Source organism: Saccostrea cucullata, unplaced genomic scaffold (assembly GCF_032062105.1).
Source record: "Saccostrea cucullata isolate Sc308-1 unplaced genomic scaffold, CSIRO_AGI_Scuc_v1 ctg171, whole genome shotgun sequence".
NCBI classification, from domain to species: domain Eukaryota; kingdom Metazoa; phylum Mollusca; class Bivalvia; order Ostreida; family Ostreidae; genus Saccostrea; species Saccostrea cuccullata.
Window position 1 is genome coordinate 37738 of NW_026926065.1, and position 25372 is coordinate 63109.

Genomic DNA, 25372 nt, shown 5'->3' on the forward strand with positions numbered 1-25372 from the left:
AACATATGTAGTGAAATATGTGACTTATTGATATGCATTGTTGTAGCGTCAAGGATATTGGTAATGGATATTGGGTACATGCACTAAGCTGAAGGGATCGTCTGATCGTGGTGACACGGCGAAACATTGCAGGACTAAAGCCCGGAAGGATGCTGTGTGTGTGATTAAGACTCGCTGATGGTGGACAGACACAGATAAGTCAAACCACGTGTAACATTGTGATAGTTCGTTAGATGAACACTAGTGGGGCCAAAATGGCCGACCAAAGTTTTACATAGGAATATATAGGAAAAATCTTTAAAAATCTTCTTCTCAAGAACCACTGGGCCAGGAAAGATGAAACTCATGTGGAATCATCCTCAGGTAGTGTAGATTCAAGTTTGTTCAAATTATGACCCCCGGGGCAAGGGTGGGGCCAAAATGGCCGACCCAAGTTTTACATAGGAATATATAGGAAAAATCTTTAAAAAATATTCTTCTCCAGAACCACTAGGCCAGGAAAGATGAAACTCATGTGGAATCATCCTCAGGTAGTGTAGATTCAAGTTTGTTCAAATCATGACCCCCGGGGCAAGGGTGGGGCCAAAATGGCCGACCCAAGTTTTACATAGGAATATATAGGAAAAATCTTTTAAAAAATCTTCCTCTCAAGAACCACTGGGCCAGGAAAGATGAAACTCATGTGGAATCATCCTCAGGTAGTGTAGATTCAAGTTTGTTCAAATTATGACCCCCGGGGCAAGGGTGGGCCCAAAATGGCCGACCCAAGTTTTACATAGGAATATATAGGAAAAATCTTTTAAAAATATTCTTCTCCAGAACCACTGGGCCAGGAAAGATGAAACTCATGTGGAATCATCCTCAGGTAGTGTAGATTCAAGTTTGTTCAAATCATGACCCCCGGGGCAAGGGTGGGGCCAAAATGGCCGACCCAAGTTTTACATAGGAATATATAGGAAAAATCTTTTAAAAAATCTTCCTCTCAAGAACCACTGGGCCAGGAAAGATGAAACTCATGTGGAATCATCCTCAGGTAGTGTAGATTCAAGTTTGTTTAAATCATGACCCCCGGGGCCAGGGTGGGGCCAAAATGGCCGACCCAAGTTTTACATAGGAATATATAGGAAATATCTTTAAAAATCCTTCTCAAGAACCACTGGGCCATGAAGATGAAACTCATGTGGAATCATCCTCAGGTAGTGTAGATTCAATTTTGTTCAAATCATGATCCCCGGGGCTAGGATGGGGCCAAAATGGCCGACCCAAGTTTTACATAGGGATATATAGGGAGACCTTTTAAAATCTTCTTTTCAAGTACTTCAAAGCTATGATTAGTGATATTTATATGGAATCATCCTCAGGTAGTGTTGATTCTAGTTTGTTCAAATTATGAAAGCCTGGAAGGGGGGGGGGTTAAATTCAAGCCCGATGTGCTCAGGTGAGCGCTGTGGCCCCTGGGCCTCTTGTTCTATTTCTTACACCTTGGTTTTTATTCATTCTTGCACTGGTACCATTACGGAGATATTAAGAAGTTGAAGTACCCTACCAAAATAAAAAGTCGAAGAGGGCAACAATTTGCAGCTAGGCCTAGCCTGATGTAACTGGTGGCACAGAAAACGTTAACCTCTCATGTCAACTGATTCCACCTCTGATGCCCAAAGAAGCCCGTAGTTGCTCTGCTCTGGATTTGCATTATTCCAGCGGGTCTTTTAGTTAACATGGTTTCTGTTGAACTTTACATTTCATGCATTTATTGGGGAATTATTCGCAATTGATCATTGTAAATGAACAAAAAAGAACCTACACTTGTGTAATAAAATAAGTGTATATAACGAGCAGTGATCTATAAATTATATGAAAATCAATGCTCAGTTCAAAGGCGAGAGCTCAAGAGAATGACATAAAGAAGAATATCAGCAGTCTCGTTTAAAATCATCATTTCGTAAGTTTTATGGTCAATACAATGTCTTTGTCAGCAAATGCAATTTATCATAGATTCAAATGCTGAATGACGTTTTTCATACTAATTGTTAGACCTATTTTTACACTGAATTTACGACGGTGTTTTCCCTTTATTTCCCGCTCATGACAAGGAACATACAGCGGGTGTGACTGGTCGGTAGGAGATGCTCACTCCTCCATGGCACTTGATCCCACCTCTGATGTTTTGGAGGTCTGTGTTTGCACTGCTCCTATTTTGTATTGTTTTATGGACTTTGAGATTGAATACTGTTTGTTATCTCCATATCCTTTATGTAGATTTCATATTTTCATTTTTGATTCTCCGAAACTCGATCTAACCGAGGATGTGAATCCACTGGCAAAACCATGGTAAATATGAACTGGGGGCATTAACATATAAGCGTATATTGCACCTGCTGAATTCCGATGGAGCTTTTGTGTGACATAATAGCTAGCTCATACCTAGACTTCTAACTCATAATTTCAAAACATATATTGTAGAAATCTTTCAAATGTAGGAAACTAATGAACACAAATAATGTAGAAATACAAAAATCATTGTCAAAATTTATTTTACAGTATTTTCAAAACTGTCTGTCCCTCTTGAATCCTCTATTTCTTTTTCTTTATATCCTTGTCTTTTTTGTTTAATTTTGACTGTTATTCTTGTTTGTATATTTGTACATCTTGTACCAGTGATCTGGTTTTCAGAGAATCAAGTATTGAATAAATTGTGATTCACGTTTTGCAACATTTCTTAATTACGCAAATGGTTCTGTACAAGTAATTTAAATTTTGAAGTTTAAGGTCTGATTTCCCTTAATGTAAACTTAAATAAATTGACAAATCAATCTGTTGATGTCACTCAGTTCTCCGAATTCCTGCATTACCTGGATTTTTTTTCAGACGTTGTTGTAGGTTTTTCCACGACTTGAATGTACTATTAAATTTATGCTTGCAAAGCTCTCAATACTTCATTTTTAATTGATTTAAAAATATAAATAACCGGAAATCTATTTCCTAAATAAACAATGTATATTCTTCCTTGTTTTTTAATTGATATTTCGAATAAATACATCATTATTTGATTTGCAGAATGCATTGGCATTATGAACATGAGAATCTTTAACTTTATATGTGTTTTTCTTATTGGATCGGTCTATTCTACTATATGTACAAAGTAAGACATGAAAAATTTATTTTTAGTTCTCTTTAAGCATTAATTGTTTAAAAAAAAACTATACTTTGATTATGCTAGAGCTTAATCATTAAATTTTTTTTTCCTGGTCTTTCTGTCCGACCATCTGTCACACTTTCTTCTGCCTCTATATTTTCTTTTTCTTAAAGAAGAATCCAAGAATAAGTTATGGTTTTAACTTGTTAGTGCCCTAAAAATTCAGTGTTTTCAAAAAGTTTTGAAATTGGCTTAAATATTAGTCAAGTTAATGACTGTGATAGATCAGAAAAGAACATGGAATATAGGAATACCATATTGGAAATATGACGTCATTAATTTGATGCATTTCTCCACTTTAAACAGAAAAAGCCTGAAAATGACTCATTTCAAGGGTAATTTTCCTTCAGAACATAGTGTCCACGGCCGTCGCCCACTTCACTTTTTGGATATGTTATGCAAAATACAACGAAAAATCACATACATGTATCTCAAAATCTTTGTGGGCGATGCCTGTGTACATACTTATCTGAAAGGAAATCTATTGAAAATTGTTGTCTTCTGTCACTTTTTAAGAAAATACGGGAAAATGCACATGTTTATGACGTCACAATTAGAAAAATAATTTATAGGATTTTTCTACATTGAATTTCAATGATTCAGAAACCATTAATTTTCATCTTTTACTTAACTTTCATCTTTAATGAAATCACAGGTCAAGATTTGTATTGAAATTATACCTTGCTCTTTATCTTTTAGAATACAAAAATTGTTGTCCTATAGATATTAAGATTTTGGAATTTTTAATTTTACCCTTGTTGCAAAACGCGGGTAAATAAGACGATTTCTATTTTTAACTTTTAACCATGAACTCATCTTACATTTTACCCATAAGCCTAATCATGTTTTCAAGATACATTCTGTAGATGTCCCATACGGTTTTGCAATTTTTGGAACATCCTTAGAGTCGAATGAAGGTGAGGAAAGTGATATTTCTCAACGAAATTATCCTGGTTCTTAGAATCCTTTCGGAGTTCGATTTTGTACAATAGCCTATTCATCTTTTTTGGAGATTTGTCGGTGCTGTACATGTAGATGGTAAAAACGTTTTGGGATTTTCATTATCATTTTTGCGGGGCAAATGGGGTCAAAACATGTTTTTGTACAAAAATACCCTTGTACTTCTTACATTTTACCAAATAGGATAATCATCTCATTGAAAATGATTTTGTCCTGTAGATTTGCAATAAGGTGTCAGATTTTTTTTTTTTTAAGACTTCGGGTAAAATTGGGGGGGGGGGGGGGCTTGTCGCAGGAATGTCGTTTTTTTTTTTTTTTTTTTTTTTTTTTTTTTGTTTTTTTTTTTTTGCTACAAAAATTTGGCTAGATTACTCCTAGTACTAAAATGTCCTTTAGACTGATAATGGTTTCTTTTCGTTGAATAAAACATATGGAGATAACAAACAGTATTCAAGATCAGAAGTCAATAAAACAATACAAAATAGGAGCAGAGCAAACACGGACCCCCAAAACATCATGCAGAGGTGGGATCAGGTGCCTAGAGGAGTTAGCATCCCCTGCCCCCTTGATACCGGTCACACCCGCCGTGTGCTCCTTGCTCCTTGCTCGGGATATAATGGGAAAATCTGTCATCAATTCAGTGTATTAATAATGGCTTAACAATTAGTATGAAAAATGTCAGTCAGCACTTGACTCAATGATAATCTGTATCTGGTGACAAGGTCATTGTTTCGACCAAAGAACCTATAAAATGATGACTTTAAACGAGATTGCTGATATTCTTGTTTGTCAGTAATTTATCTCGTTTTAGAAATTGTTCAATGGGCCTTGACTTAAAATTATCGAGGAGTTAATGGCATACGAACGCCGTTTATAAAAATACAAAACAATATTTATATCCTTTTTCTGAACGATAATTTCAAAAAAAAACTTTGATTCTGATTTTTGATACTGATTACGTAAAATAAATATCGTATTGCTTAGTTTGGGATTCTTTTCTTTGGACCTTTTTATGTGTCAAAAAATATTTTTTTTTTTTTTTTTTTTTTTTATATGTTTCCATGTATTTTTTAAAATTAATTTTTTACTATATCATTTTCCCTTTTTTATATTTGAAGCATAGTTTATACACTCTTATATTCTCACTAAGCTCTATTCTTTCATTCTTTCACTGATCTGATATACAATTCATGTAAGTTAGCAAGTTAGTTTGTTTCTAGTGAGATAATAGATGATAGCATGCGATCCCATTTGTTACGTAAACGCACTCTTTTGTAGCAAAAAAGGTGAAAATTATTGCTGTTCTGGTTACATGTTGAACGTAGAATCAAACAAGTGTGAAAGTAAGTATTTCTTTTTATTACTATAATCCAATTTAAAAGATAAACTTTTGCAACCCCCGCTTATTGCTAGGAATTCTCCATGAACGGATTTCCCTCCGTGGTTAATACATTCGTTATATTGCCACCCCCGCTTATTGCCATCCGCCACTGGTTTGGGAAACAAAATGTGGAATTATATAAGGCAAAACCCTCGGTAACAATGCCAATTAACTAACGCGTGTCGGTAATTTTGACGTCACCCACCGTGCTTTGACAGTGTTTGCGGTGAAGCGTGACTGATTGAACTAAGGATTAAGATTAATTAAAGATAATCGTTTGAGAAAATTCAAAATAAGCAATCTCTTTGTTGTTGATTTTATAACATAGCAGTATTATTTCATCACAATAATAGAAAAGCAGGAAAGAGAAAAGTAATATTTAATTTAACTGATGAAAATCGCCGATTGCCTCTAAGAACGGATGATGCATCAAACCATAATTAGATGGGTTTTTAATCCCCTCTTGAAGCTATTCTACCGATCAAATGAAAACCCCATCTTTCTGTTTAGACTACTTTTTCTTCCGCATGTGAAAAATCATGAGATTTCGTACGTTACACATGATGCTGAAACAGTGCATCTAATATATTGTTGGTCACATAATGCATTGAGTGATAATTATCAAAACAAAAGAGAAAGTACTCTTGTTGTAGGAAGCATGAGAATAACGAGTTTTTGAAGATCTAGACCTGTACCCTGACAAGTGACTTTCCATTCATCAATTATGACTTAAACTACCGAACTTTTTAATTGATGCAGAAATTGGGGAATAATCTACTTTACCATTTAGCGTACATTGCCACTGTGTAACTTTAAAGTTTACAATTTTAAGATGTTAATTTTAAGTAACCTATTAACTAAAGACAACTATTCACGATGCACAGCTCTATTAAAAGAGAATCATTAGAGAATTCAAAGAAAGATATAATAAATTGGCATAAAATGAATGTTTTGATTTATAAATCAGAAATTCTTAATAAAAATTTCAATATTTTAAAGAATGTCCAAATGGATATACCGGAGCTGAATGCCTGTACAGATGTATTTATCCTGCCTTTGGAGAAGATTGTCTTCAAAAATGCAATTGTACCGAGGACATATGTGATTTTATCAATGGATGCCATTTTAAAAGTCTTCAACAAGGCAAATACATTTTTCCGATTTGATTTATCTACAATAATGAGCTACATATATTTATATCCAAATGTGAAAATTCTACCACGAATAGATGAAACTTTGAAAAATAAATATTTTATCCGTGAAAGAATATGTTTAAAATGTTACTTTATTTTTCTATACTTTCAAATTCTTAATTTAAGCTAACTATAGATTCATTATTTATATTCTGAAAATATGATTTGACTAATATTTATTATAGCTATTGTTTTTTTATAAGAAAAGTGAGTCAGTATAATATTCAACCAGTGAAGCATTATTCTAACTTGTTTTTGTTATCAATATAGAATTAACAACCAGAAGTCTAAGCACTGGCAATAAAATTTTGCGGGACATGCCCACCAGAGGAGAGAAACACATCTTTTCGAGCATTCCAAAGACAACAGCTGCTTCTATAAATACAAAGAAAATGGGTGGTAATACCATCGGTTCCTCGTCAAAATCGATTGTATTTTATACTACAATAGCGTTAATAATTACTTTTGTTATTGTTTTTCTATCCTATGGCATATTTCATTGTCGAAAGATTTCCCAGATAAGAAACAGGTTAGATGTACAATCATCATCGCCATACGAAAATTGATTCGTAGTCTTTAATTTCACCTCATGAATGAAAACGAGTTATTTCCCTTCTGCAGATCTTTATATCTACCTCAACGTCTACTTAGTTTACACAAATTGTCCGATGTTCGAATTAATGTTGCCATTGTATGATATACATGTATTTTAAAAAGTGACTGGGGGGACTGTTTGTATTAAAATAAAAAAATGTCGGGGAAAAAATTAGATCTTTAATTGATTTCTTCAAAGAGGTATTAAACATATTAATTTAGCATGCCTTATGTTAGTTAAGATGCATCATGCCATGTTCATATTAAACTGTTTAAATCTTCCGTCGAGGAGGTTCACGAGTAGATCTATAGCACAACCGGTTTGTGAAGCTCGTCGGGTCGACGTTTCATCTGTAGAAGAGTTGGAAAGTCTTCCCAGTGTATAAGGAAGAGGCGGAGTGTTTCACAACCTGTAAAATATTCTGCAGTAGTTGGGAAATTCTTTGAATCCATCGGACATGATAAAAAAAAACACACATTTTTATGGCAAAGTTTCTTAAAATCTTTCATCATTAAGTGTTTTAATTTTTGCAGTGATATTTAATGTTTGCTTTGTCAATAAACATGAAAAAACAAAACAATACTAATTGTTTTAATTCTTTTTTGTCTATTTTTTGTATTTAAATAAATTATACGAGGGTTGCTCGAAATGTTCGTGGAAGATGTCAATCTTCGTTATATTACTCGCTAGAAAATTTTAAAAAGCACAATATCATAGGCGAAAATATTTTATTTGTTGGTGTTTGAAGTTTCATTCCATTCGATTAAACAGAAATCAATTTACTTTATTTTAAAGTTCACATGTTATGTACCCGCGGAGCACACTCAGCGACAATGTAACGTCAAAACATAGCCTCAAGAATTTCTAAAAATACTATTTCCATACATTTTACACAATATAATCATATGCCTACTGTTCGTACTCCTATGGTTAATCACACTTAACCTCGGATAACGATCCAAATATTGTCGCAGCAAAAACACTTGCTAATGGGTTCACAATTTATTCAATAACAACAATATTGATGACGTAGTACACAGAATGACGTACAAGACAATATACGATATATCATAGAATTATCTTTCTTTGAATACAAATGTACATGAAATAAAGCCAATACACTACATCTACTCATTAAATCCTTTTTTCTAATACTTGGCATTTATTTTTAAGAGTTGCTCTCGTTGTATAATTTCCTTTGTTAAGCTTTTAATTCCTTTTATGACTTGACTCTGCTTTCACAGGATAAGCAACTTTGAAGCGTCTGTGTCTTTCTTTGACGTTCCAACTTTTTTTCAGATTTTTACAGTAACTGTTAAACCGTTTCTTCGGTTATAGTACTATAGTATAGTATTATAGCTTATAGTACTGAGGACAAAAGCATAGGCGAAATAATTTTTTAATCACGTTTACCACATGTTTAACTGCAAAGTGGACACCTGAATAGTCAGATTCTAGGGCAAGTGTCCGTTTATTTAACCCGCTGAAACACTTTTACTATATTTTTAGATATATTGATTAATAATTATATTTCAAACAGTTTGGCTCATTTATGTCTTTTTTCACACCTTATATTATTTAGTAAAAGTTACTTTCATGCATACGTCTAATCGAGTTATTCAATTGAACTTGAAAATAAAGGATCGTAATTCCAACTAGAATAAAATCACAGAACTACAGAAATGTTGTCAACAAAGAAACCTTTCAATATCAACGTCGGAGTACTTTTTTGTGAAAAATGTTAGATTTTCAACTATTTTGTTGATTATTAAATAACAAGATACGAAATATCTACCTTCAATTTTTATTAAAGAAGCTGTTTTTATGTCAGAAAACACTGTTTTTATAACTCGTGAAGAATGATTATATATGGTGTAGAAAATTAGCGCGTTTTTTCTTTCAGTAACTGAATGTAAGAAAATAACATTCTAAATTTTTAAACGGGTTCCATGGTTGATGAAAACCACATCTGCACAGCTTCTAAAATATTTTGTAACACATTGGTTCAAAAATTCTTTTCACAGGAGTTAACTGATAAACGTTTTAAACACTGAAATATGATTTTGAAGACTTTAATTTTTGAAAAATGAACTGAATGCACTGAAAAGATTTTTTTTTCTAAAATACATGACGTTATAATAATTATCTATTTCCCAAGCATGACAAGGAGCAAACGGCGGCAGGGGATGCTCACTCCTCCTGATCCCACCTCGGATGTTTTAGAGGTCCTTGTTTTCTCTGCTCCAATTATGTATTGTTTTATGGACTTTCGATATCGAATACTGATCGTTATCTTCATATGTTTCATCTTACAATTTTTTTTGTTTATGAATAAGTACACTTGTAGATTGACAAAACTGTGGGTAGGTGGAGGGGACACATTGTCACAATCTCAATATTTAATCACTATTTGCTATTCCTTCGGTCCCGCGGTTCAAAGGCGATAGCTCAAGGGAATTATATAAAGTATTATTTTAACTCCAAATAATGACGGATGCCAAGGCTTGATGTCTATTATCATATTTTTGTCTATGTTTCTTCTTCGAAGCTTAACTGCCAGAGGTTGTGAATCCACTGGCAAGCCAATGTAAATTTGAACAGGGGGTATTTACACGTAATATAAGCTTTAATTACTTACATAAATAGAAAGTAAAGAGGCTGAGTTAAAATATATCTCAAATTATTCCACATGCAAATATAGAGAAATTAAAAAATATTTTTCATCAACAAACTTTTCAGCATTGGAAAAAATATTTAAAAAAAATTTGTTGATTTCTAAACATATCAAAGATGGGAATAATGGACATGAATTATAATGATATTTTATACTTTTTATGATACACGAATCAAATTATTTTTCTATTTGTTTGTATTTTTCCCTACCTCTGTTATCAATGTTTGTACATCTATGAGAATTAAATCATTGTCAGTTCCAAAGAAGCTGCTGTATGACATAATAACTACATGTAGCTCATACTTGTAATTCATTTCATGCAAATTTTCTTAATTATGCAGATGGTTCTCTACATTTAATTCACAAATTCTGATTTAAAATGTGGTATTTTCTTTATTGTTAACTATTTAGAATTAACAAAGACTATCGCTATCAACCTTATGATGTCACTCTGTTCTCTGTAGTCCTGCATTGCACGAATTTATATCATACGTCAGTGGTGAAAGATTTTACCACCCTTTGAATCAATTATCAAAGTTTGCAAAGCTCTTAACACTACAAAGTTTTTTTATTGGGTTATAAACATTAATTACCGGAAATCCACTTCCTTAATCAAACATTTACATCCTTCCTTGCTTTTTAAATTTCTATTTCGATATTTTTTTCATTTAGTTAGTTTTCCTGTTTTATGAACATGAGTGTTTGCACTTTTATATGTGTATTTCTTTTTGGATCTGTGTATTCTAGTAGATGTTTAAAGTAAGATATGCAAAATTAAAATTTCTACTATTCACTTATTATTCTTTATTATGCCAAAAAATAGCAGTTATTCTATTTTTTTATTTTGATTGCAGCAGATTTTTCTAGAGAAAGGGGACATTGTTATCTTGGTCTGGTCGTCCGTCCAATACAAGTTTAAAAATTTTGGAAATTTCTATTTTACCCTGGGGCCAAAGGAAAATAAATCATTATGATGGATTTACTGTACAAAAATGTTCCCAGAATGGTTTTTTTTAACACTTTACGCAGGAGACAAATTGTCTTTTGAAAATTGATTGGTGATGTCTTGTTGGTCTAGATATGGTTTTGGAATTTTCATTTTTCATCCCGGTGGTCAACCTGGGGTCATAAAATGATGTTTTATTCAAAGAAAACTTAGTCCTTAGAATTTCTATTACATTTTTCAGTAAACGTTTTGAAAAAAATTGGAAAGAATAGATTATACGTAAAGGACAAAAGGTCAAATTTATTCGTGTGCAAAAATATGTGACATGAAATACATATAGAAACATAAAAATACAAGCTCTCTCTCCAAAAACATTTTGGCAAGCTTTTTGCGGATAAGATATACTTGTAAGCGAACACGCAGAATTCAATGCCCTGAATCTTTGAAATGAGGATATAAACCAATAAGTAATTTTTTTATTCTGATTACCTTTTTAAACTTAATAACTGTATCCCTTTTTTAACATAATTAAATGATGATGATGGTAAATTCTGTTGGAAAATTGCATTGTAAGCAGCACTTTCAAGGCTTACTATGAGAAATCAACAGAACTTAGACGTACAAAAACGTGAACTTTTTAAAACAGAATTTATTTTTTATAAAACTATTTAATTCTCAAATAACTTAAATACTTCTTAAAATAACATAATTTAACCCACTCTTTACTGAATAAAGTTCGATCCAATCGATGGACAGTCACGTGATAAATGTCAAGTTTGTGTATTATGCAGAATGTAGGTTATTAACAAATTTCAATATGGCAAGGGCGTAACCTAATTGAATTTTTAAAAAATTAAGCTTGGAATTGTTTCTGCATACTTTGTATTTTCTGGAAATTGCTGCTGCTTTAAATAGAATTCGTGTTTTATTAGTAAATATTTGAAGTAAATAGGTTAATGTTGAAACATATTTGACCGTTACCAAGTATTTTGTGTACTTGTAAAATCGCTGTTTCTATTTAAAGAAATCAGCAGCACATTTCAATTTAAGAAAAATATCCTTTATTTATTTTCAAAATTTTTTTAAGATCTACTGAGTGTATGCCCTTGCACAGGGGCGATTTAATAAGGCACCTCGATGCTAAACATGCCCAGTCTGTACTCATAAACACGGTATAATTAATTTTATCCTGTAACCACCCCTTGCATTGACCTAATAAAGGTAAACTAATAAACTAAAGCTTTATCTGGTCAGTGTCCTAATAAAGCCTCGTGTATGTATTCCGACGTTCTAAATGCATTGTGACGTCACGTATCTTACAATGTTAACGCTATGGCGTCTTAGTTTCCACTGCAGAGATGTGTCTAAATCGGGAAGAAAATAGTTCGTTTTGGAGGTCAGTTGAAAATATATTTTGCAGGATAAACAAAATATACATGGTTAAAGTCTTGAAATATAAGCGATATTGGGCTCGGGTCGAAAACGTGATGGAGATCTAGAGCTCGGCAAGCCTTGCCCTGTATCACGTTTTCTTAATACCCTCGCCCTAATATCGCTTATATTTCAAGACATAAACCATGTATTTTATATAAATATACTCTCTCACTAATTATTGAGTATTGAATAATTGTACTAAACAAACGTTTCATATTGGTATAAATAGTCTACCTAAAATCTGTAAGTAACATTCTGTTTATTAATGGAATGCATTTTTCACTTTGTCACTTTTACTTTGTCTACCTCTCACAGCACATGAAATACGTCATTTTTATGTTTTATGTTTATTCTTTGCGATCAGTGATTTGTTTATTACCTGTTATGTGGGATTTTCCCAGCTACTATTTTAAATGCATTGAAAAGTTTTAATGTTGTTAATTATGCTAATACAGTTTAAAGTTGCAAATTATTGCATTTCCCGCCAAAAAATCCCGGTATTATGAGGAAAACTATTTTGTATGATGTCGCAGTAATTTTTTCCCATATAGATTAGTCCCTTTTCCCTTTTTTCAGCCTTAACAGTGCTGCGTAATTGGTCATTTTAAAGGTAAACTAATAAACTAATAAAGGCGTAAGACGTAACTGGTAATTATGACGTTAAATTTTCAATCGTCAACTTCCCTTACTTATGCAGTAATATACCTTCATAACCTTAATACAGAGTTTATATCTCTCCGCTGATTCGATTTGCAAGAACATGCCCTACGTACGATTAATTTCTAAAACAAAATAGATTATTAACAAACAAGTTGATGAAAGATATGAAATATCAGCAGCCTCGTTTAAAGTCATCATTTCGTATGTTCTATGGTCGATACAATGACCTTATCAGCACATAAATATACTTTTTGTCACCCAAATTTTTCCCATAACTTGAAAACTTAAAATTTCATTCCATATTGTGTTTACATAAAATACCTTTTATTTGTCAACATGAGACAATCAGTTATGTTCTCCAGTGAGTCTGAGTTCATTTGCAATGAAAGACAGAACAACTTCTGTTTGTGAGAAAGGTCATTTATTCAATTTATCATAAAATATATTTGATCAAATGATGAAATTAATGTCAAACATTGATTAACCAAAATTAATTGAATAAATGACAATAAATTTGCAAAGGTGGGGTTAAAAAACCGCCAAACACAAGAAATACATGTACTAACATTATAACATAAGTAAAAAATAATGTAATACAATTATAATTTGAAACACGGGGTAAAAGATAAAATGATAAAAGTACAATTTGTAACACAGGTTTCATAGAATAACATATTCAAGTTGTGAAATGGAAAAAAAAATATAATAGTATACATGTAATCATAATAAATGTACAAGACAAAAACCCAAAAGGTATAAATTGTTTGTAATTTAGGACAACTGATTTTATATAGATAAATTTTTAGGGTGATGGTGGGTGGGTAAATTGAATTCTTGTAAAATTTTAGGTGCGTCCAGCAGCTCTTAAAACAAAAAAGTGAATAATTGAGATACCTTTGACCAAGATAAGATTTCAGTATAGGTTACTTCAATCTGATTGGATAATTAGTTAATTGTATTAATCACGATGGCTATTGCATACACAGTGTCCCTGCCATGCCAGGTTGCAAATTCCATCTGCTGACGCGTAATTATTCACCAGATGCCAATAATAAATGATACCCCCACCTACATGTCTGGTGGCTAATTTAAAGATCTTAATCATTTAGGTTATCAATGATGAGTATATAATTATAGCAACAGTATCTCATTACAAAATTTGCTGCCAAAAATGTTTTTATTTACAATAAAATAGGTTTTTTGTCACCCAAATTTTTCCCATAACTTGAAAACTTAAAATTTCATTCCATATTGTGTTTACATAAAATACCTTTTATTTGTCAACATGAGACAATCAGTTATGTTCTCCAGTGAGTCTGAGTTCATTTGCAATGAAAGACAGAACAACTTCTGTTTGTGAGAAAGGTCATTTATTCAATTTATCATAAAATATCTTTGATCAAATGATGAAATTAATGTCAAACATTGATTAACCAAAATTAATTGAATAAATGACAATAAATTTGCAAAGGTGGGGTTAAAAAACCGCCAAGACCGAAAGTGATAAACTTGAGAGACCCCACCCGAAGACTCAATGGAGATCAGGAACAAAAAGCAAAAATAAAAAAAAAAAATACAAAATAAAAATACACATGTGTAAATGACAAAAAATATACAATACACTACCTATTTAAATACAGAATTTTTTTATAAATGTGTAAGGCACGCAAAGTGATGGGCAGAATTTTTTGTAACTAACTTATTATTAAAAATAGAGCAAGCCTTGTTGACCTCTATTGTGATGACATTATACCCTAAGGAAAAGTCAGGCCACATAAAGTTATATTTTAAAATTTTGATAAAATATTAAAAGAAATCAATAGTAGTATATTTGTAGATATACAAAAGTATGTTTAGAGCAAGCTTTATTAACTTCTGTCTAGTATATAAAATTATGTACAAGTACAGTATAATGTACTGATGTATAGAGCAAGCCATGTTGACCTCTACCTAGTACATAAAAATATCTATAGAGCAAGCCTTGTTGTCCTCTATTTAGTAAAGAATAACATAAGTTTTAGAGCAAGCCATGTTGACCTCTACATCTTATAAAATATGTCAGAGCAATCCATGTTGACCTCTGACATGCCTATAACCAAACTAACTATGGATTATTTTTATTAGAAATTGTTCATTCGAATGTAGTTTTTGAATGCATTAGATTTCCATCTTCCCATTTGCTGAATGACAGGCAGGGCAGTGCCTTCAGCTGCAGCGCTTGTTGCTGCACCTATTCTGAAACTGTGACCTTTGTATAATTGTGCACTTAATCCTATGAAATTCAAAAGAGACTTGAGGGATGAAGTAAAATATGCATATGATACTGGAGTACCACATGTAAATTGGAACAAAGGTCCTGTATTGTGTTTTGCAATGTTTAAGTAATTAAGCATAGCGTTTACTGGACACATCTGATTGTTACAATTTTTGGGGATAAATATTGATTTAGTCTGAGAATTGCTGTGTTTGTAATATTGCATTTTTACTGTCATTCCTGTTGCAATTTGCATAGAATAATCAAACTGCAGATCTGACAACTGCAGAACCTTATTCCTATCAGAGCTAGATTTTAGTGCCATTTCCCCGACTCTTAAAAAACAGTAAAAAGCCAAAGACATCATTTACTTTAACAATAATTGATTGTACAGGCCATGAACGACAAACTCTGTTGCTGAGATAAGTTTGGAAAGTATTTCCTTTGTAATTGGCAATCGGCTATCACAGGATCCCCTGAGATTTTGTACTCCTTTTAAAACTTTTTTAATGAAGAATGAATCTGTTGGGTCCTGTTTGAAGTTAATTTTGTGCACGTAACTGATCGCTGACACGAAAGATGCAATTGTAGAGGGTTGATAATTTTTTATGAATAAGTAAGAGATAAAATGAGCAATCATAATGTGAGTAGAAGGCAGCACGGATGACTGTGGGAAATGTTCCTGACAGAATTGTTCATAGCAGTTGAGCATGCGTTGATAAGAAGCTCTTGTGGAGTTTGATAGTGATGCCTGCAGAAGCTTGTTTGTTACAGTGTCAAGAGATGTTGCGGAACCGTTACTGGATTTTTGTTTAACCAGGGAGCCATGCGATGTGCTTCCTGAAAGGAAAATCGAGAGAGAAGATCAGCTATAACATTTGTTTTCCCCGCAATATGCTTAGCTCTGAAATGAACATTAAATCTCATTGATGCTATGACTAATCTACGAACTAACTTCATCAATGTTTTGTCTTTGGAGGTGGTGGAATTAACGATTGCAGCTACTGCTTGATTATCAGTCATAAACAAAACTCTGTGATTTGACATAGCTGCTCCCCAAACTTCTAGTGCTAACACAATTGGGTATAATTCTTTTACAGTTATGTGTAAATCTTTCATATCAGTAGACCATTCACCAGTGAACCACCTACAACCAAACACTGCTGCATAACCCCCATGCACACCCGCTGAATCTGTGTATAATTTTATGACATCGGATGAAATCCATTTTGAATACAGAAAACAAGATTTTCCATTGTAGTTGCAGACAAACTCGTACCAGGCTTGCAAATCTGCCCTAGCTTCTGAATTTAGGGTAATCTTAAAATGAGGACAGTTGTGACCTATAGTAAGATCATACAATCTCCTTAAAAATGCCCTTCCTGGGATAATCACACTACAAGCGAAATTCAGTAAGCCTAGCAATTACTGCATTTCACGTAAAGTAACCTTTCTCCTGACCTTAAACTACTGAAGTAACTGTAATATTTTCTCTATCTTCTCATTGGGTAAGCATGCTTCCATGACATTTGAATCTATTTCAATTCCATAAATTACAATGCAAGTAGATGGTCTTTGTGTTTTTTTTCTCTTAGGGACCCCTAAAGCATCTGCTAAATTTAAGAATGTATTTAGTGCTGTTGAACATTCCACAGAATTAGCTCTCCCCACAAAGAAGAAATCATCTAACAAATGTGAAACACCTTGTATGTGAAATTTGTTATTTAAAATCCACTGAACTGCTGTTGAAAAACTCTCAAAAAGCTGACAAGATGCTGAGGCACCCATTGGTAAGGAAGCATCATAATAAAACTGATCCTCCCAACAAAAACCTAGCAAATGGTACTCTGATGGATGAATAGGAATCAGACGGAAAGCATCTTGTATGTCTGCTTTGCTCATTAAACAATTAACGCCACATTTTTGAACCAACTCTATGACTGTTTCTATATTTTGATATGAGACACTAGTGAATTCAGGAGGGGTCCAAGAATTAACTGAATCACCTTTAGGAAATGACAGATCGTGAATTAAACGAAAAGATCCAGCTTCTTTTTTAGGAATTACACCTAGAGGAGAGCATATAAAGTTTTTAAATGGTGGTTGACTAAATGGTCCCTTTATTCGGTTTTTATCAATTTCTTTTTGCAATTTTTCCCTAACAATTTCACAGTTTTCCCTAGCACTCCTATGATTTCTAGGATATTGTTGATTTTCTTTTACTATATTTGAATTGATTTTAAAGCCATATGTAAATCCTTGGATCAGTTTTGATTTTGCTAGAGTGTCATATCCTTTTAAGAATTGATCTAACTTATTTACTTTTATTGGAGTTGGGAGATTTTTGTTGCCAGTCTTTACAGTTTGCTGTTGCATGTTTTTTTCCACACTGGACACACTGATGTTTGTGTTTACATTGGGAGTTTGAGCAAGCCCCTGTTTTACAGTAGGTCCAGCAGAATCCTGAGGGGAACTGATGTTGGGGTTGCTTGACCCGTTTTTGAAAGGGATGTTTTGAGAGTTGGGATTGTTTACCTGACCTGAATGTGCTTTGTATATTGGTGCCCTGCCCTATGTTTACATGATCGTAAAAAGCCGACCTCCAAAGGTCTTCATTTACAACTGCCCAATCGAACAACATCACTTTGCGCACCTTACGGAAATTTTCGTCATAAGCCCTTGCCATAGAAAACCCAAATTGCTTAGACATGCATCTTATATTGTGGGCATATTTGATAAGACCTAATGCTGATTCAGAATGCTTTGAAATGTACACTGACATGAAAATATCAAATGCTTCAGACCATTGGTGAATTGATACTAACTGTTTGTTTTTTGCATATGTTGAGATTTTGAAACCCTTTGACTTAAACAAAATTTCGTCTTCTTGATTTTCATTAAAGCTAGGAACCAGATTTGGTAACTCAATATAATTGTCCTCCCAAATGTCTTTCTTTAGTTTTTGCTCCACATTAAACCCAAGTGGAAGTGAATTTTTTAAAACGTATGAAGCATTGTTTGAAATGTTACTCATGGTACCTAAGACTGACGAGGCTCCGTTTACCGATGAGGGTTGGGAAGAGGTTGCATCATCAACTGTCATGTGTTCGGCTTGGCCCTGTGTCACTTGTCCATCTGTGGATTGGTTCCCCCTCAATTGAGTTAGTAGGGATGACAGCGTTGTGTCCTGGCTCCTGCTCAGATTGGAAATTAATGCCGTAGCAATTTCATTAGCGGTTGGAATTTTGGGGGCCTCTACAGCTGGGCTCTCAACAGTGGGTGCTTTGGCTCTACTGGCATTCCTCGCCCTTCTTCCAGGAGCCACTGGTTCTGACACTTTGGTTGAACTTGTTTTCTTCTGTTTGGGCATCTTGAATACTTCTGAGATGATTCTAAATAATCCGTAAGAATTGAAGATAAACTGGCATCGGGTAAATTGAATTCTTGTAAAATTTTAGGTGCGTCCAGCAGCTCTTAAAACAAAAAAGTGAATAATTGAGATACCTTTGACCAAGATAAGATTTCAGTATAGGTTACTTCAATCTGATTGGATAATTAGTTAATTGTATTAATCACGATGGCTATTGCATACACAGTGTCCCTGCCATGCCAGGTTGCAAATTCCATCTGCTGACGCATAATTATTCACCAGATGCCAATAATAAATGATACCCCCCACCTACATGTCTGGTGGCTAATTTAAAGATCTTAATCATTTAGGTTATCAATGATGAGTATATAATTATAACAACAGTATCTCATTACAAAATTGGCTGCCAAAAATGTTTTTATTTACAATAAAATAGGTTATTTTATTATTGAGTCAAATGCTGACTGCATATTCATATTTAAATTGTTAGTCCATTATTTACACACTGAAATGACGAAGGAATTTTTTTCCATTATTTTAACGTTTCCAATCATGACAAGGAGCATGCTGCAGGTGTGGCCGATCGTCATGGGGTGATTACTCCTCCATGACACCTGATCCCATGTTTCGAAGGTCCGTGTTTGCTCGGCTACTAATATTTGTTTCATGGATTTTGAAATTTCATTTTCTTTAGTTTTCATGTATTTTTTATTCAATTAATTTTTTTTCAGTGTTGATTTTGTTTTCATATTTCATGCGAAATATGAATTTTATGTATTTCAATTTTATGTACTTTTAAGATCGAACATTCTTCTTCTCAAAGAATATAATGTCAGATGATAACACGCAAGCCATTCATTGTTTAGTAAATACATTCTTTTTTAGCAAACAAGGTGAGGAATATTGCTGTGCTGGTTATATATGGAATGTGAAATCAAACAAGTGTGAGAGTAAGTATTTCTATCAAATTTGTTTCGTTTTAATAATTCCAGGATTTACCGATGCCGTTTCTTCCTGTTTAATCACTATGTCATTAAAGAATTACACAGTGTTATCTTTTAATTATCAGGTGGTATTGTAGTAACTTCGTACTAACGACAATTCACTATGCACAATGTTGTTAACGAAGAATCAATAAATAAGTAAGGTAAATAAAATGAATTACATGTAGCAGCAAATTCATATTTTGATTTGTAAGTTGAATTATTTTAAAGAATGTCCAACTGGATATGTTGGAAGTAACTGCCGATACAGATGTGTTTTTCCTTACTTTGGGGAAAAATGTCTTCAGATATGCAATTGTACCGAGGACAAATGCGATTTTATAGATGGATGCCAGGTTCCAAATTACCAATCAGGCAAATATATTTTTCTAGTTTTGATTTATCCAAGATAATGTTTTTCAATTGTTTAATTTGGTTTTACAAAAAAAGAGTTTGAGGGTTTTAATTTTGAATTAATAAAAAGATCTTGAATTTAAAGACAGGTAATACAAACATTTTTTTTTCTCTGGAGGATACTTAATATCATCTCAGAGGTTTAGAAAAGTTGATAATTCTGGAATATGACATAGACTTGCATGAGAAATATTTCTTAATACTTCAAAACAAATACAAATATGAATAAATCACACTCCGTAAAGGTTTACAAGTAATAACGAATGTCAGAAAATGTTAGCTTAGTGCTATGTGGCAACGCACTTTGAAAAAATTACGCACTTTGAAAAAATTTTTCAAAGTGCGTTGAAATTGGGACAAAATTAACGCACTTTGAAAAATTTTATCAAAGTGCGTTAAATTTGGGACCAACTCAACGCACTTTGAAAAAATTTTTCAAAGTGGGTTAAGAGTCTACATCAATATATTTTACCATGGAGACAAATAACGCACTTTGAAAAAAAAAATCATATTTTAGTCATGGAAAGATTTTATTTGTTATTTATCTTTCAAAAAACTAAGCCTAACTTCCCATAAATACCATTGTCAAATTTTACTTATCAGTTCGGAGGCCCGACGCATTACTGGCCACTTCCGTCTGTATTCCCCGCTTGTATTTCTTGAATGTTAAAATTGTTGTCCATCATTTAATTACATGCACTTATTAATAAACTCGGAAACCAGGTTACTCGTTACTTTGGACCTTTATATGTGTTATCGGGAAGAGTCCTTGGAATACGGCTCTACTACTTCCGGCCAACGACGCCACTCACTTCCCCTGCCAACATTCCCTCTTGTCCGATCAACGACACATCTTTTAGACCCAAACTACGTGGTTATACTAGAATTAAAAAAAAAGAAGAAACGAATTAATGAACTTAAACAATCGTCACTCTTTTTTTCAAGACCCTTTAATTTTCCCTTAATTTATTTTATCAAAACCTTCAATATTTAAAACGTCAATATCTCAGGTCCTACAGTGACTTTATCATTAAAAAGTTATCAAACCAGGATATGTTATTTATCATACCGATTATTTGTAGGAATATTGATCAATCTTTACATTTTTTTCAAAGTGCGTTAATATGGTCGATATTAACGCACTTTGAAAAAAAAAAAAACATTTTTTTCAAAGTGCGTTAGCTTGGTCCCAAATTTTAATGAACTTTGAAAAAAATTTTCAAAGTGCGTAATTTTTCAAAGTGCGTTGTAACAGTGATAAAAGTGTAAGATAAACTTTTTAAAAATACACCAAGCCAGGTGAACTGTATAGGAGGGAACGCAAAATGGTGAAATTCATAAAAATGACATTAGGCTGATTTTAACATTTTGTGTTTCTTTATAAAATTCATGGCTTGGTATACTATTTTCACGAGTAGATCTATAGCGCAAGCGTTTTGTGAAGATCATCGGATCGATGTTACACTTGTAGAAGCGTAAGAAACATTTTTCAGTGTAAATACTCGTAGAATTAAGACGTGGAGTGTTACTTTCATTTTTTTGTTTCTGCATTTTTTGGAAATTCTATGAAGCCATCAGACATGATTAAAAACCTACACATGCATAGTGTAGTTTTTTGAATTTTTCATCATAGTAGTGATTTTTTACAGTGATGTTTTATCTAAGTTATGTCAATAAATGAAATCAATAATGATTGGGTTTTTTTCTCTAATCAATACTTTTGTTATGAAAAAAATCTTTAAAAATTTCAGCAGATAATAATTGTCGTCTTCAATCCTCATTTATATCTATCAAGAATGTATTCTCAATTAACAATAATTACTGTTATGCATATTATCGAACCGAAATATTCAAATGAACTTAAAATAAAAGATTGTAATTCCAGCAGTTTATAGACCTGGTCTACAAGGACTTCATAAATTTTGTCAACAAGGAAATCCAGCACATTTTGATTCAACGTCGAAATACTTTTTTGTAGAATGTTAGATTTATAACTATTGTAATATGCATGGGGGGTTGGACTTTAGAATATTGCATATTAATTAATCACAGGCTGATGGTGGAGTGTTTGTAAGTGAAGTAAAGTAGCATCCAGTTGTAAATCTATAAGAAATGTTTTATTGTTGATGTTATTAAGGTCTTCCGTTTCCAACGGAAGACCTTCTACTGATTCTGTTGGTAAAGATTATTATTCTTTTTTTTTTTCTTCTACTTCCTAGACGCCAACTTTGATGCCTCATATCTCACTCATTTCTCAACGGATTTCGCTCAAATTTTCAGAGGTTATAGACGTTTATAAATTCTATCAGAATAATGACTAAAATTTCAAAAAGTCACTTCCGGTTTTGAGTTATGCCCCTTTAAACGAAAAATCATAGGCTTTCGTTTCCGGATAAAGGCTCAGAGACCACAAAAGCTGGAGCAGAAGTTTTACTTGTTTTAGATAACAGAAGGATTGAAGTTGTGCACATCGGTTTTTGTTTTTCGATTTCTGCATTCAAAATGGCGCTATATAGGGGTCAAAAATTAGAACACCTAAAATAGCGAAAATTTACAGATATTTTCCTTTTTATCTTGAAAACTAAAAATATTTTGTTAAGACATGTTGAATGAAAGTTGTGCATAATTACAAGCGTTTTCATTTGAAATCAGTAAAAAGGGGCTGGCCCTTAAAACTAGGGATCTAGGGTCCTTGAAAGATTTTGTTTAATATCTCAAAAAAGTATTGAGAATTTATAATACATCAAATAAGCAAAGTTGTTCAAAATGTCAAGCTTTATCTAATGAGGTTGTCAAAATACGTCCGGGGACGTCACTTCCGGTCAAACCGGAAGTAGTCAAAAATTGCATATTTTTGTTGTTCTTGACAGGTTTTTGGATATCATATGTCACTGAAAGCTTAAATCTTAATTTTCCGTCCGTTGACGGTACTTCCGGTCAAACCGGAAGTTGCCAAAAATGGCTTGATTTTGCAAAAATGAACATAGATTGCGAGGATTAAGCCATTTTTCGACTTCATTATTTTTTTTTTCAAATGAAAGTAACTTCCGGTCAAACATGACGGAAGACCTACTCGTTGCTTTGTAACGAGCTCGGCTCTAGTTTCATTATCTTATTGTTTACTTGAATTATTGATGCAATACACATTGCACTTCGACATTGTATTAATGTAAACAAATGCTGTTTTTGTGTTACATGTACTAGACGATCTAGCGAGATATTGTTGAACAGACAGTAAGGGACAGTGATACTGAGATGTTGTATGTCAGTTTTTCATCATTATCTACCATGTTACGACTGTAATTTACTTACTTATTTCAGCATTATCACATGTGTTGTAAATTGGGCGCTTGCCATCTTTCTTACGAAGAAAATAGTCATGTGACATAAACATTGTTGTTTTACAATTGATAAGATCGAAATAACACTGTCCGTGTCCTCAAATATTCATAATTGATACTTAAATGTTATTTTATTGCAGTATTGTCATTTAATTATGCTGCATTTGACGAAATGTTTTGGAACTTGAATGTGTAGCGTAATACTTATGTGTTTGCATTATTGTTCGGTATTACTACGCCATGGATTGTGTGTGTCCGTTTTATTACAGATTGTTTGTTGAACTTGTTTTCTAATGTATATCGAATAGAATTTATAGCTCCCACTTTACATGTAGAAAGGACATTTTGAGCGATGTTATTTTCTTTGTATTACACAAAATGTATGTAAAGTAGTTCCGAGTTGCTCCAGAAAGGACAATTATTCATTGGTTGTTGTGATCACGTGACCATTTATGGAAGGTTATATATATGAGCAGCGAACGCCAGTTTCATCACGACGATCGTAACGATCAGATCATATTACGTCATCAACATCACTGACTGTAAATTACTAGTGACTTAGGTAAAAGAAAATAATGTAAACTAATACAAATTAAGTAGTGTATAATTTCTCCACCGCACGGACACCGCAGTCCACTGTGTTTTATTAGGCCAGAGATGTTAAGCTAGGACTTTATATACTCATAGATGTACTGACTGTTTTGTTATATTTCATTGAACTTTGAAGTCTTTATTAAATGAAATATTTGAAACAAAAAATGGAACTTGGTTATGATTTACAAGGATGTGAAGTAAATTATCAAGGGTGTTTAAATACATGTGACGGGCTGAGGATGCCCCCCCCTTTTTTTTTTTATATGTGGACGGATGTCATGAGTAGTCCTGATAAAGATATAATTTTATAATTTATTGAATTTACACGGGATGGAAACATTGTAAGCTGATTGGCATTTGACAGGGTGCTGAGGAAGCTTACAATTTTTGGTGTCAGAAGTGGGATGTCCTACCATATACGAGGACATCTAGGATACGAACCCGTACTTTAATACCTGTCAAGTACTGAAATAGAGTGGATTGCGGACTGTCGTGTGGTGGAGGGAAAAAAATCGATTTTTAAAATAGCGATGTACATATGTTCTTGTTACTGTTTTTATAGTTAAAAATGGAGGATGCTACTTCGCCGGATCCTGAAGTATTTATAAATGAACATAAGGAAAATGTTCAGTTAGGCCAAGGGGACGAAACAGATGTCTGTGGGAGGAACACAGATGACGAATATTTAATGGCAAATGAAAATCCTTTGGAAAGAGATGACAATGACGACGAAGGAGGGCATTTTTTCCGTCGGCGATCTGATTATCAGTTAGCTGACGACGCACAAAGTGATCACAATCGCATTTCTACACTTATGATCAAACCCGAACCCTACGATGGAAAAGAAAGTTGGGAGGAATACTTTTCTCACTTTCAAGACTGCGCTGAACTTAGCCACTGGGACGACAGGACTAAACCTCTTTTCTTAGCCGCTAGCTTACGTGGACAAGCCAGGACTTTCTACATGAGCCTAACACTTGAGGAAAGACGCACGTTTAAAATTCTTGTTCAGCGTATGGACCAGAGATTTGGTAGTTCAAAGCACAAAAATAGGTGGCTTTCAAAACTGGAAATGCGTAGGCGGATGCCTGGAGAAAATATTGCAGATGTTGGAGACGATATACGGCAATTATCACAAAAAGCTTACAGTAACTTGGACATTGACGCTCAGGAATCACTGGCCCTGAACCACCTTTACAAAATTATTCCCGTTGAAATGAAATGCCGTTGTATTGACAAGGAGTGTAGCACTGTTGCAGAAGCGGTAGACGTCATTGAGAGATACGAGTCAATAATGGGGGATGGGGATAAAAAGAAAATAAATGTTAGACATGTGGATGAAGAACAAGCAGTCAAACAGCCCACTGGAGAGCAAAA

At 33.3% G+C, this 25372-nt stretch overlaps 2 protein-coding genes and 1 long non-coding RNA gene across 3 annotated transcripts in view; 2 read left to right on the plus strand and 1 right to left on the minus strand.

Moving 5' to 3' along the window:
• The window catches only part of LOC134270617 (transaldolase-like), a 188859-nt gene that overhangs the window by 3400 nt on the left and 160087 nt on the right, over positions 1 to 25372 (plus strand). The gene's annotated exons all lie outside the window — the stretch shown is intronic.
• Positions 3063 to 6674, plus strand: LOC134270582 (uncharacterized). The gene is made up of 3 exons (XR_009992852.1): positions 3063 to 3142; positions 5435 to 5499; positions 6537 to 6674. It is a non-coding gene; the product is annotated as an uncharacterized LOC134270582 (long non-coding RNA).
• LOC134270615 (uncharacterized) lies at positions 15450 to 18911 on the minus strand. Its single transcript, XM_062752849.1, has 2 exons — positions 18333 to 18911; positions 15450 to 16133 (listed from the first exon to the last, which is right to left on the minus strand). Exons 1-2 carry the CDS (start codon positions 18661 to 18663, stop codon positions 15661 to 15663), a joined length of 804 nt encoding a protein of 267 aa, XP_062608833.1. The 5' UTR covers positions 18664 to 18911; the 3' UTR covers positions 15450 to 15660.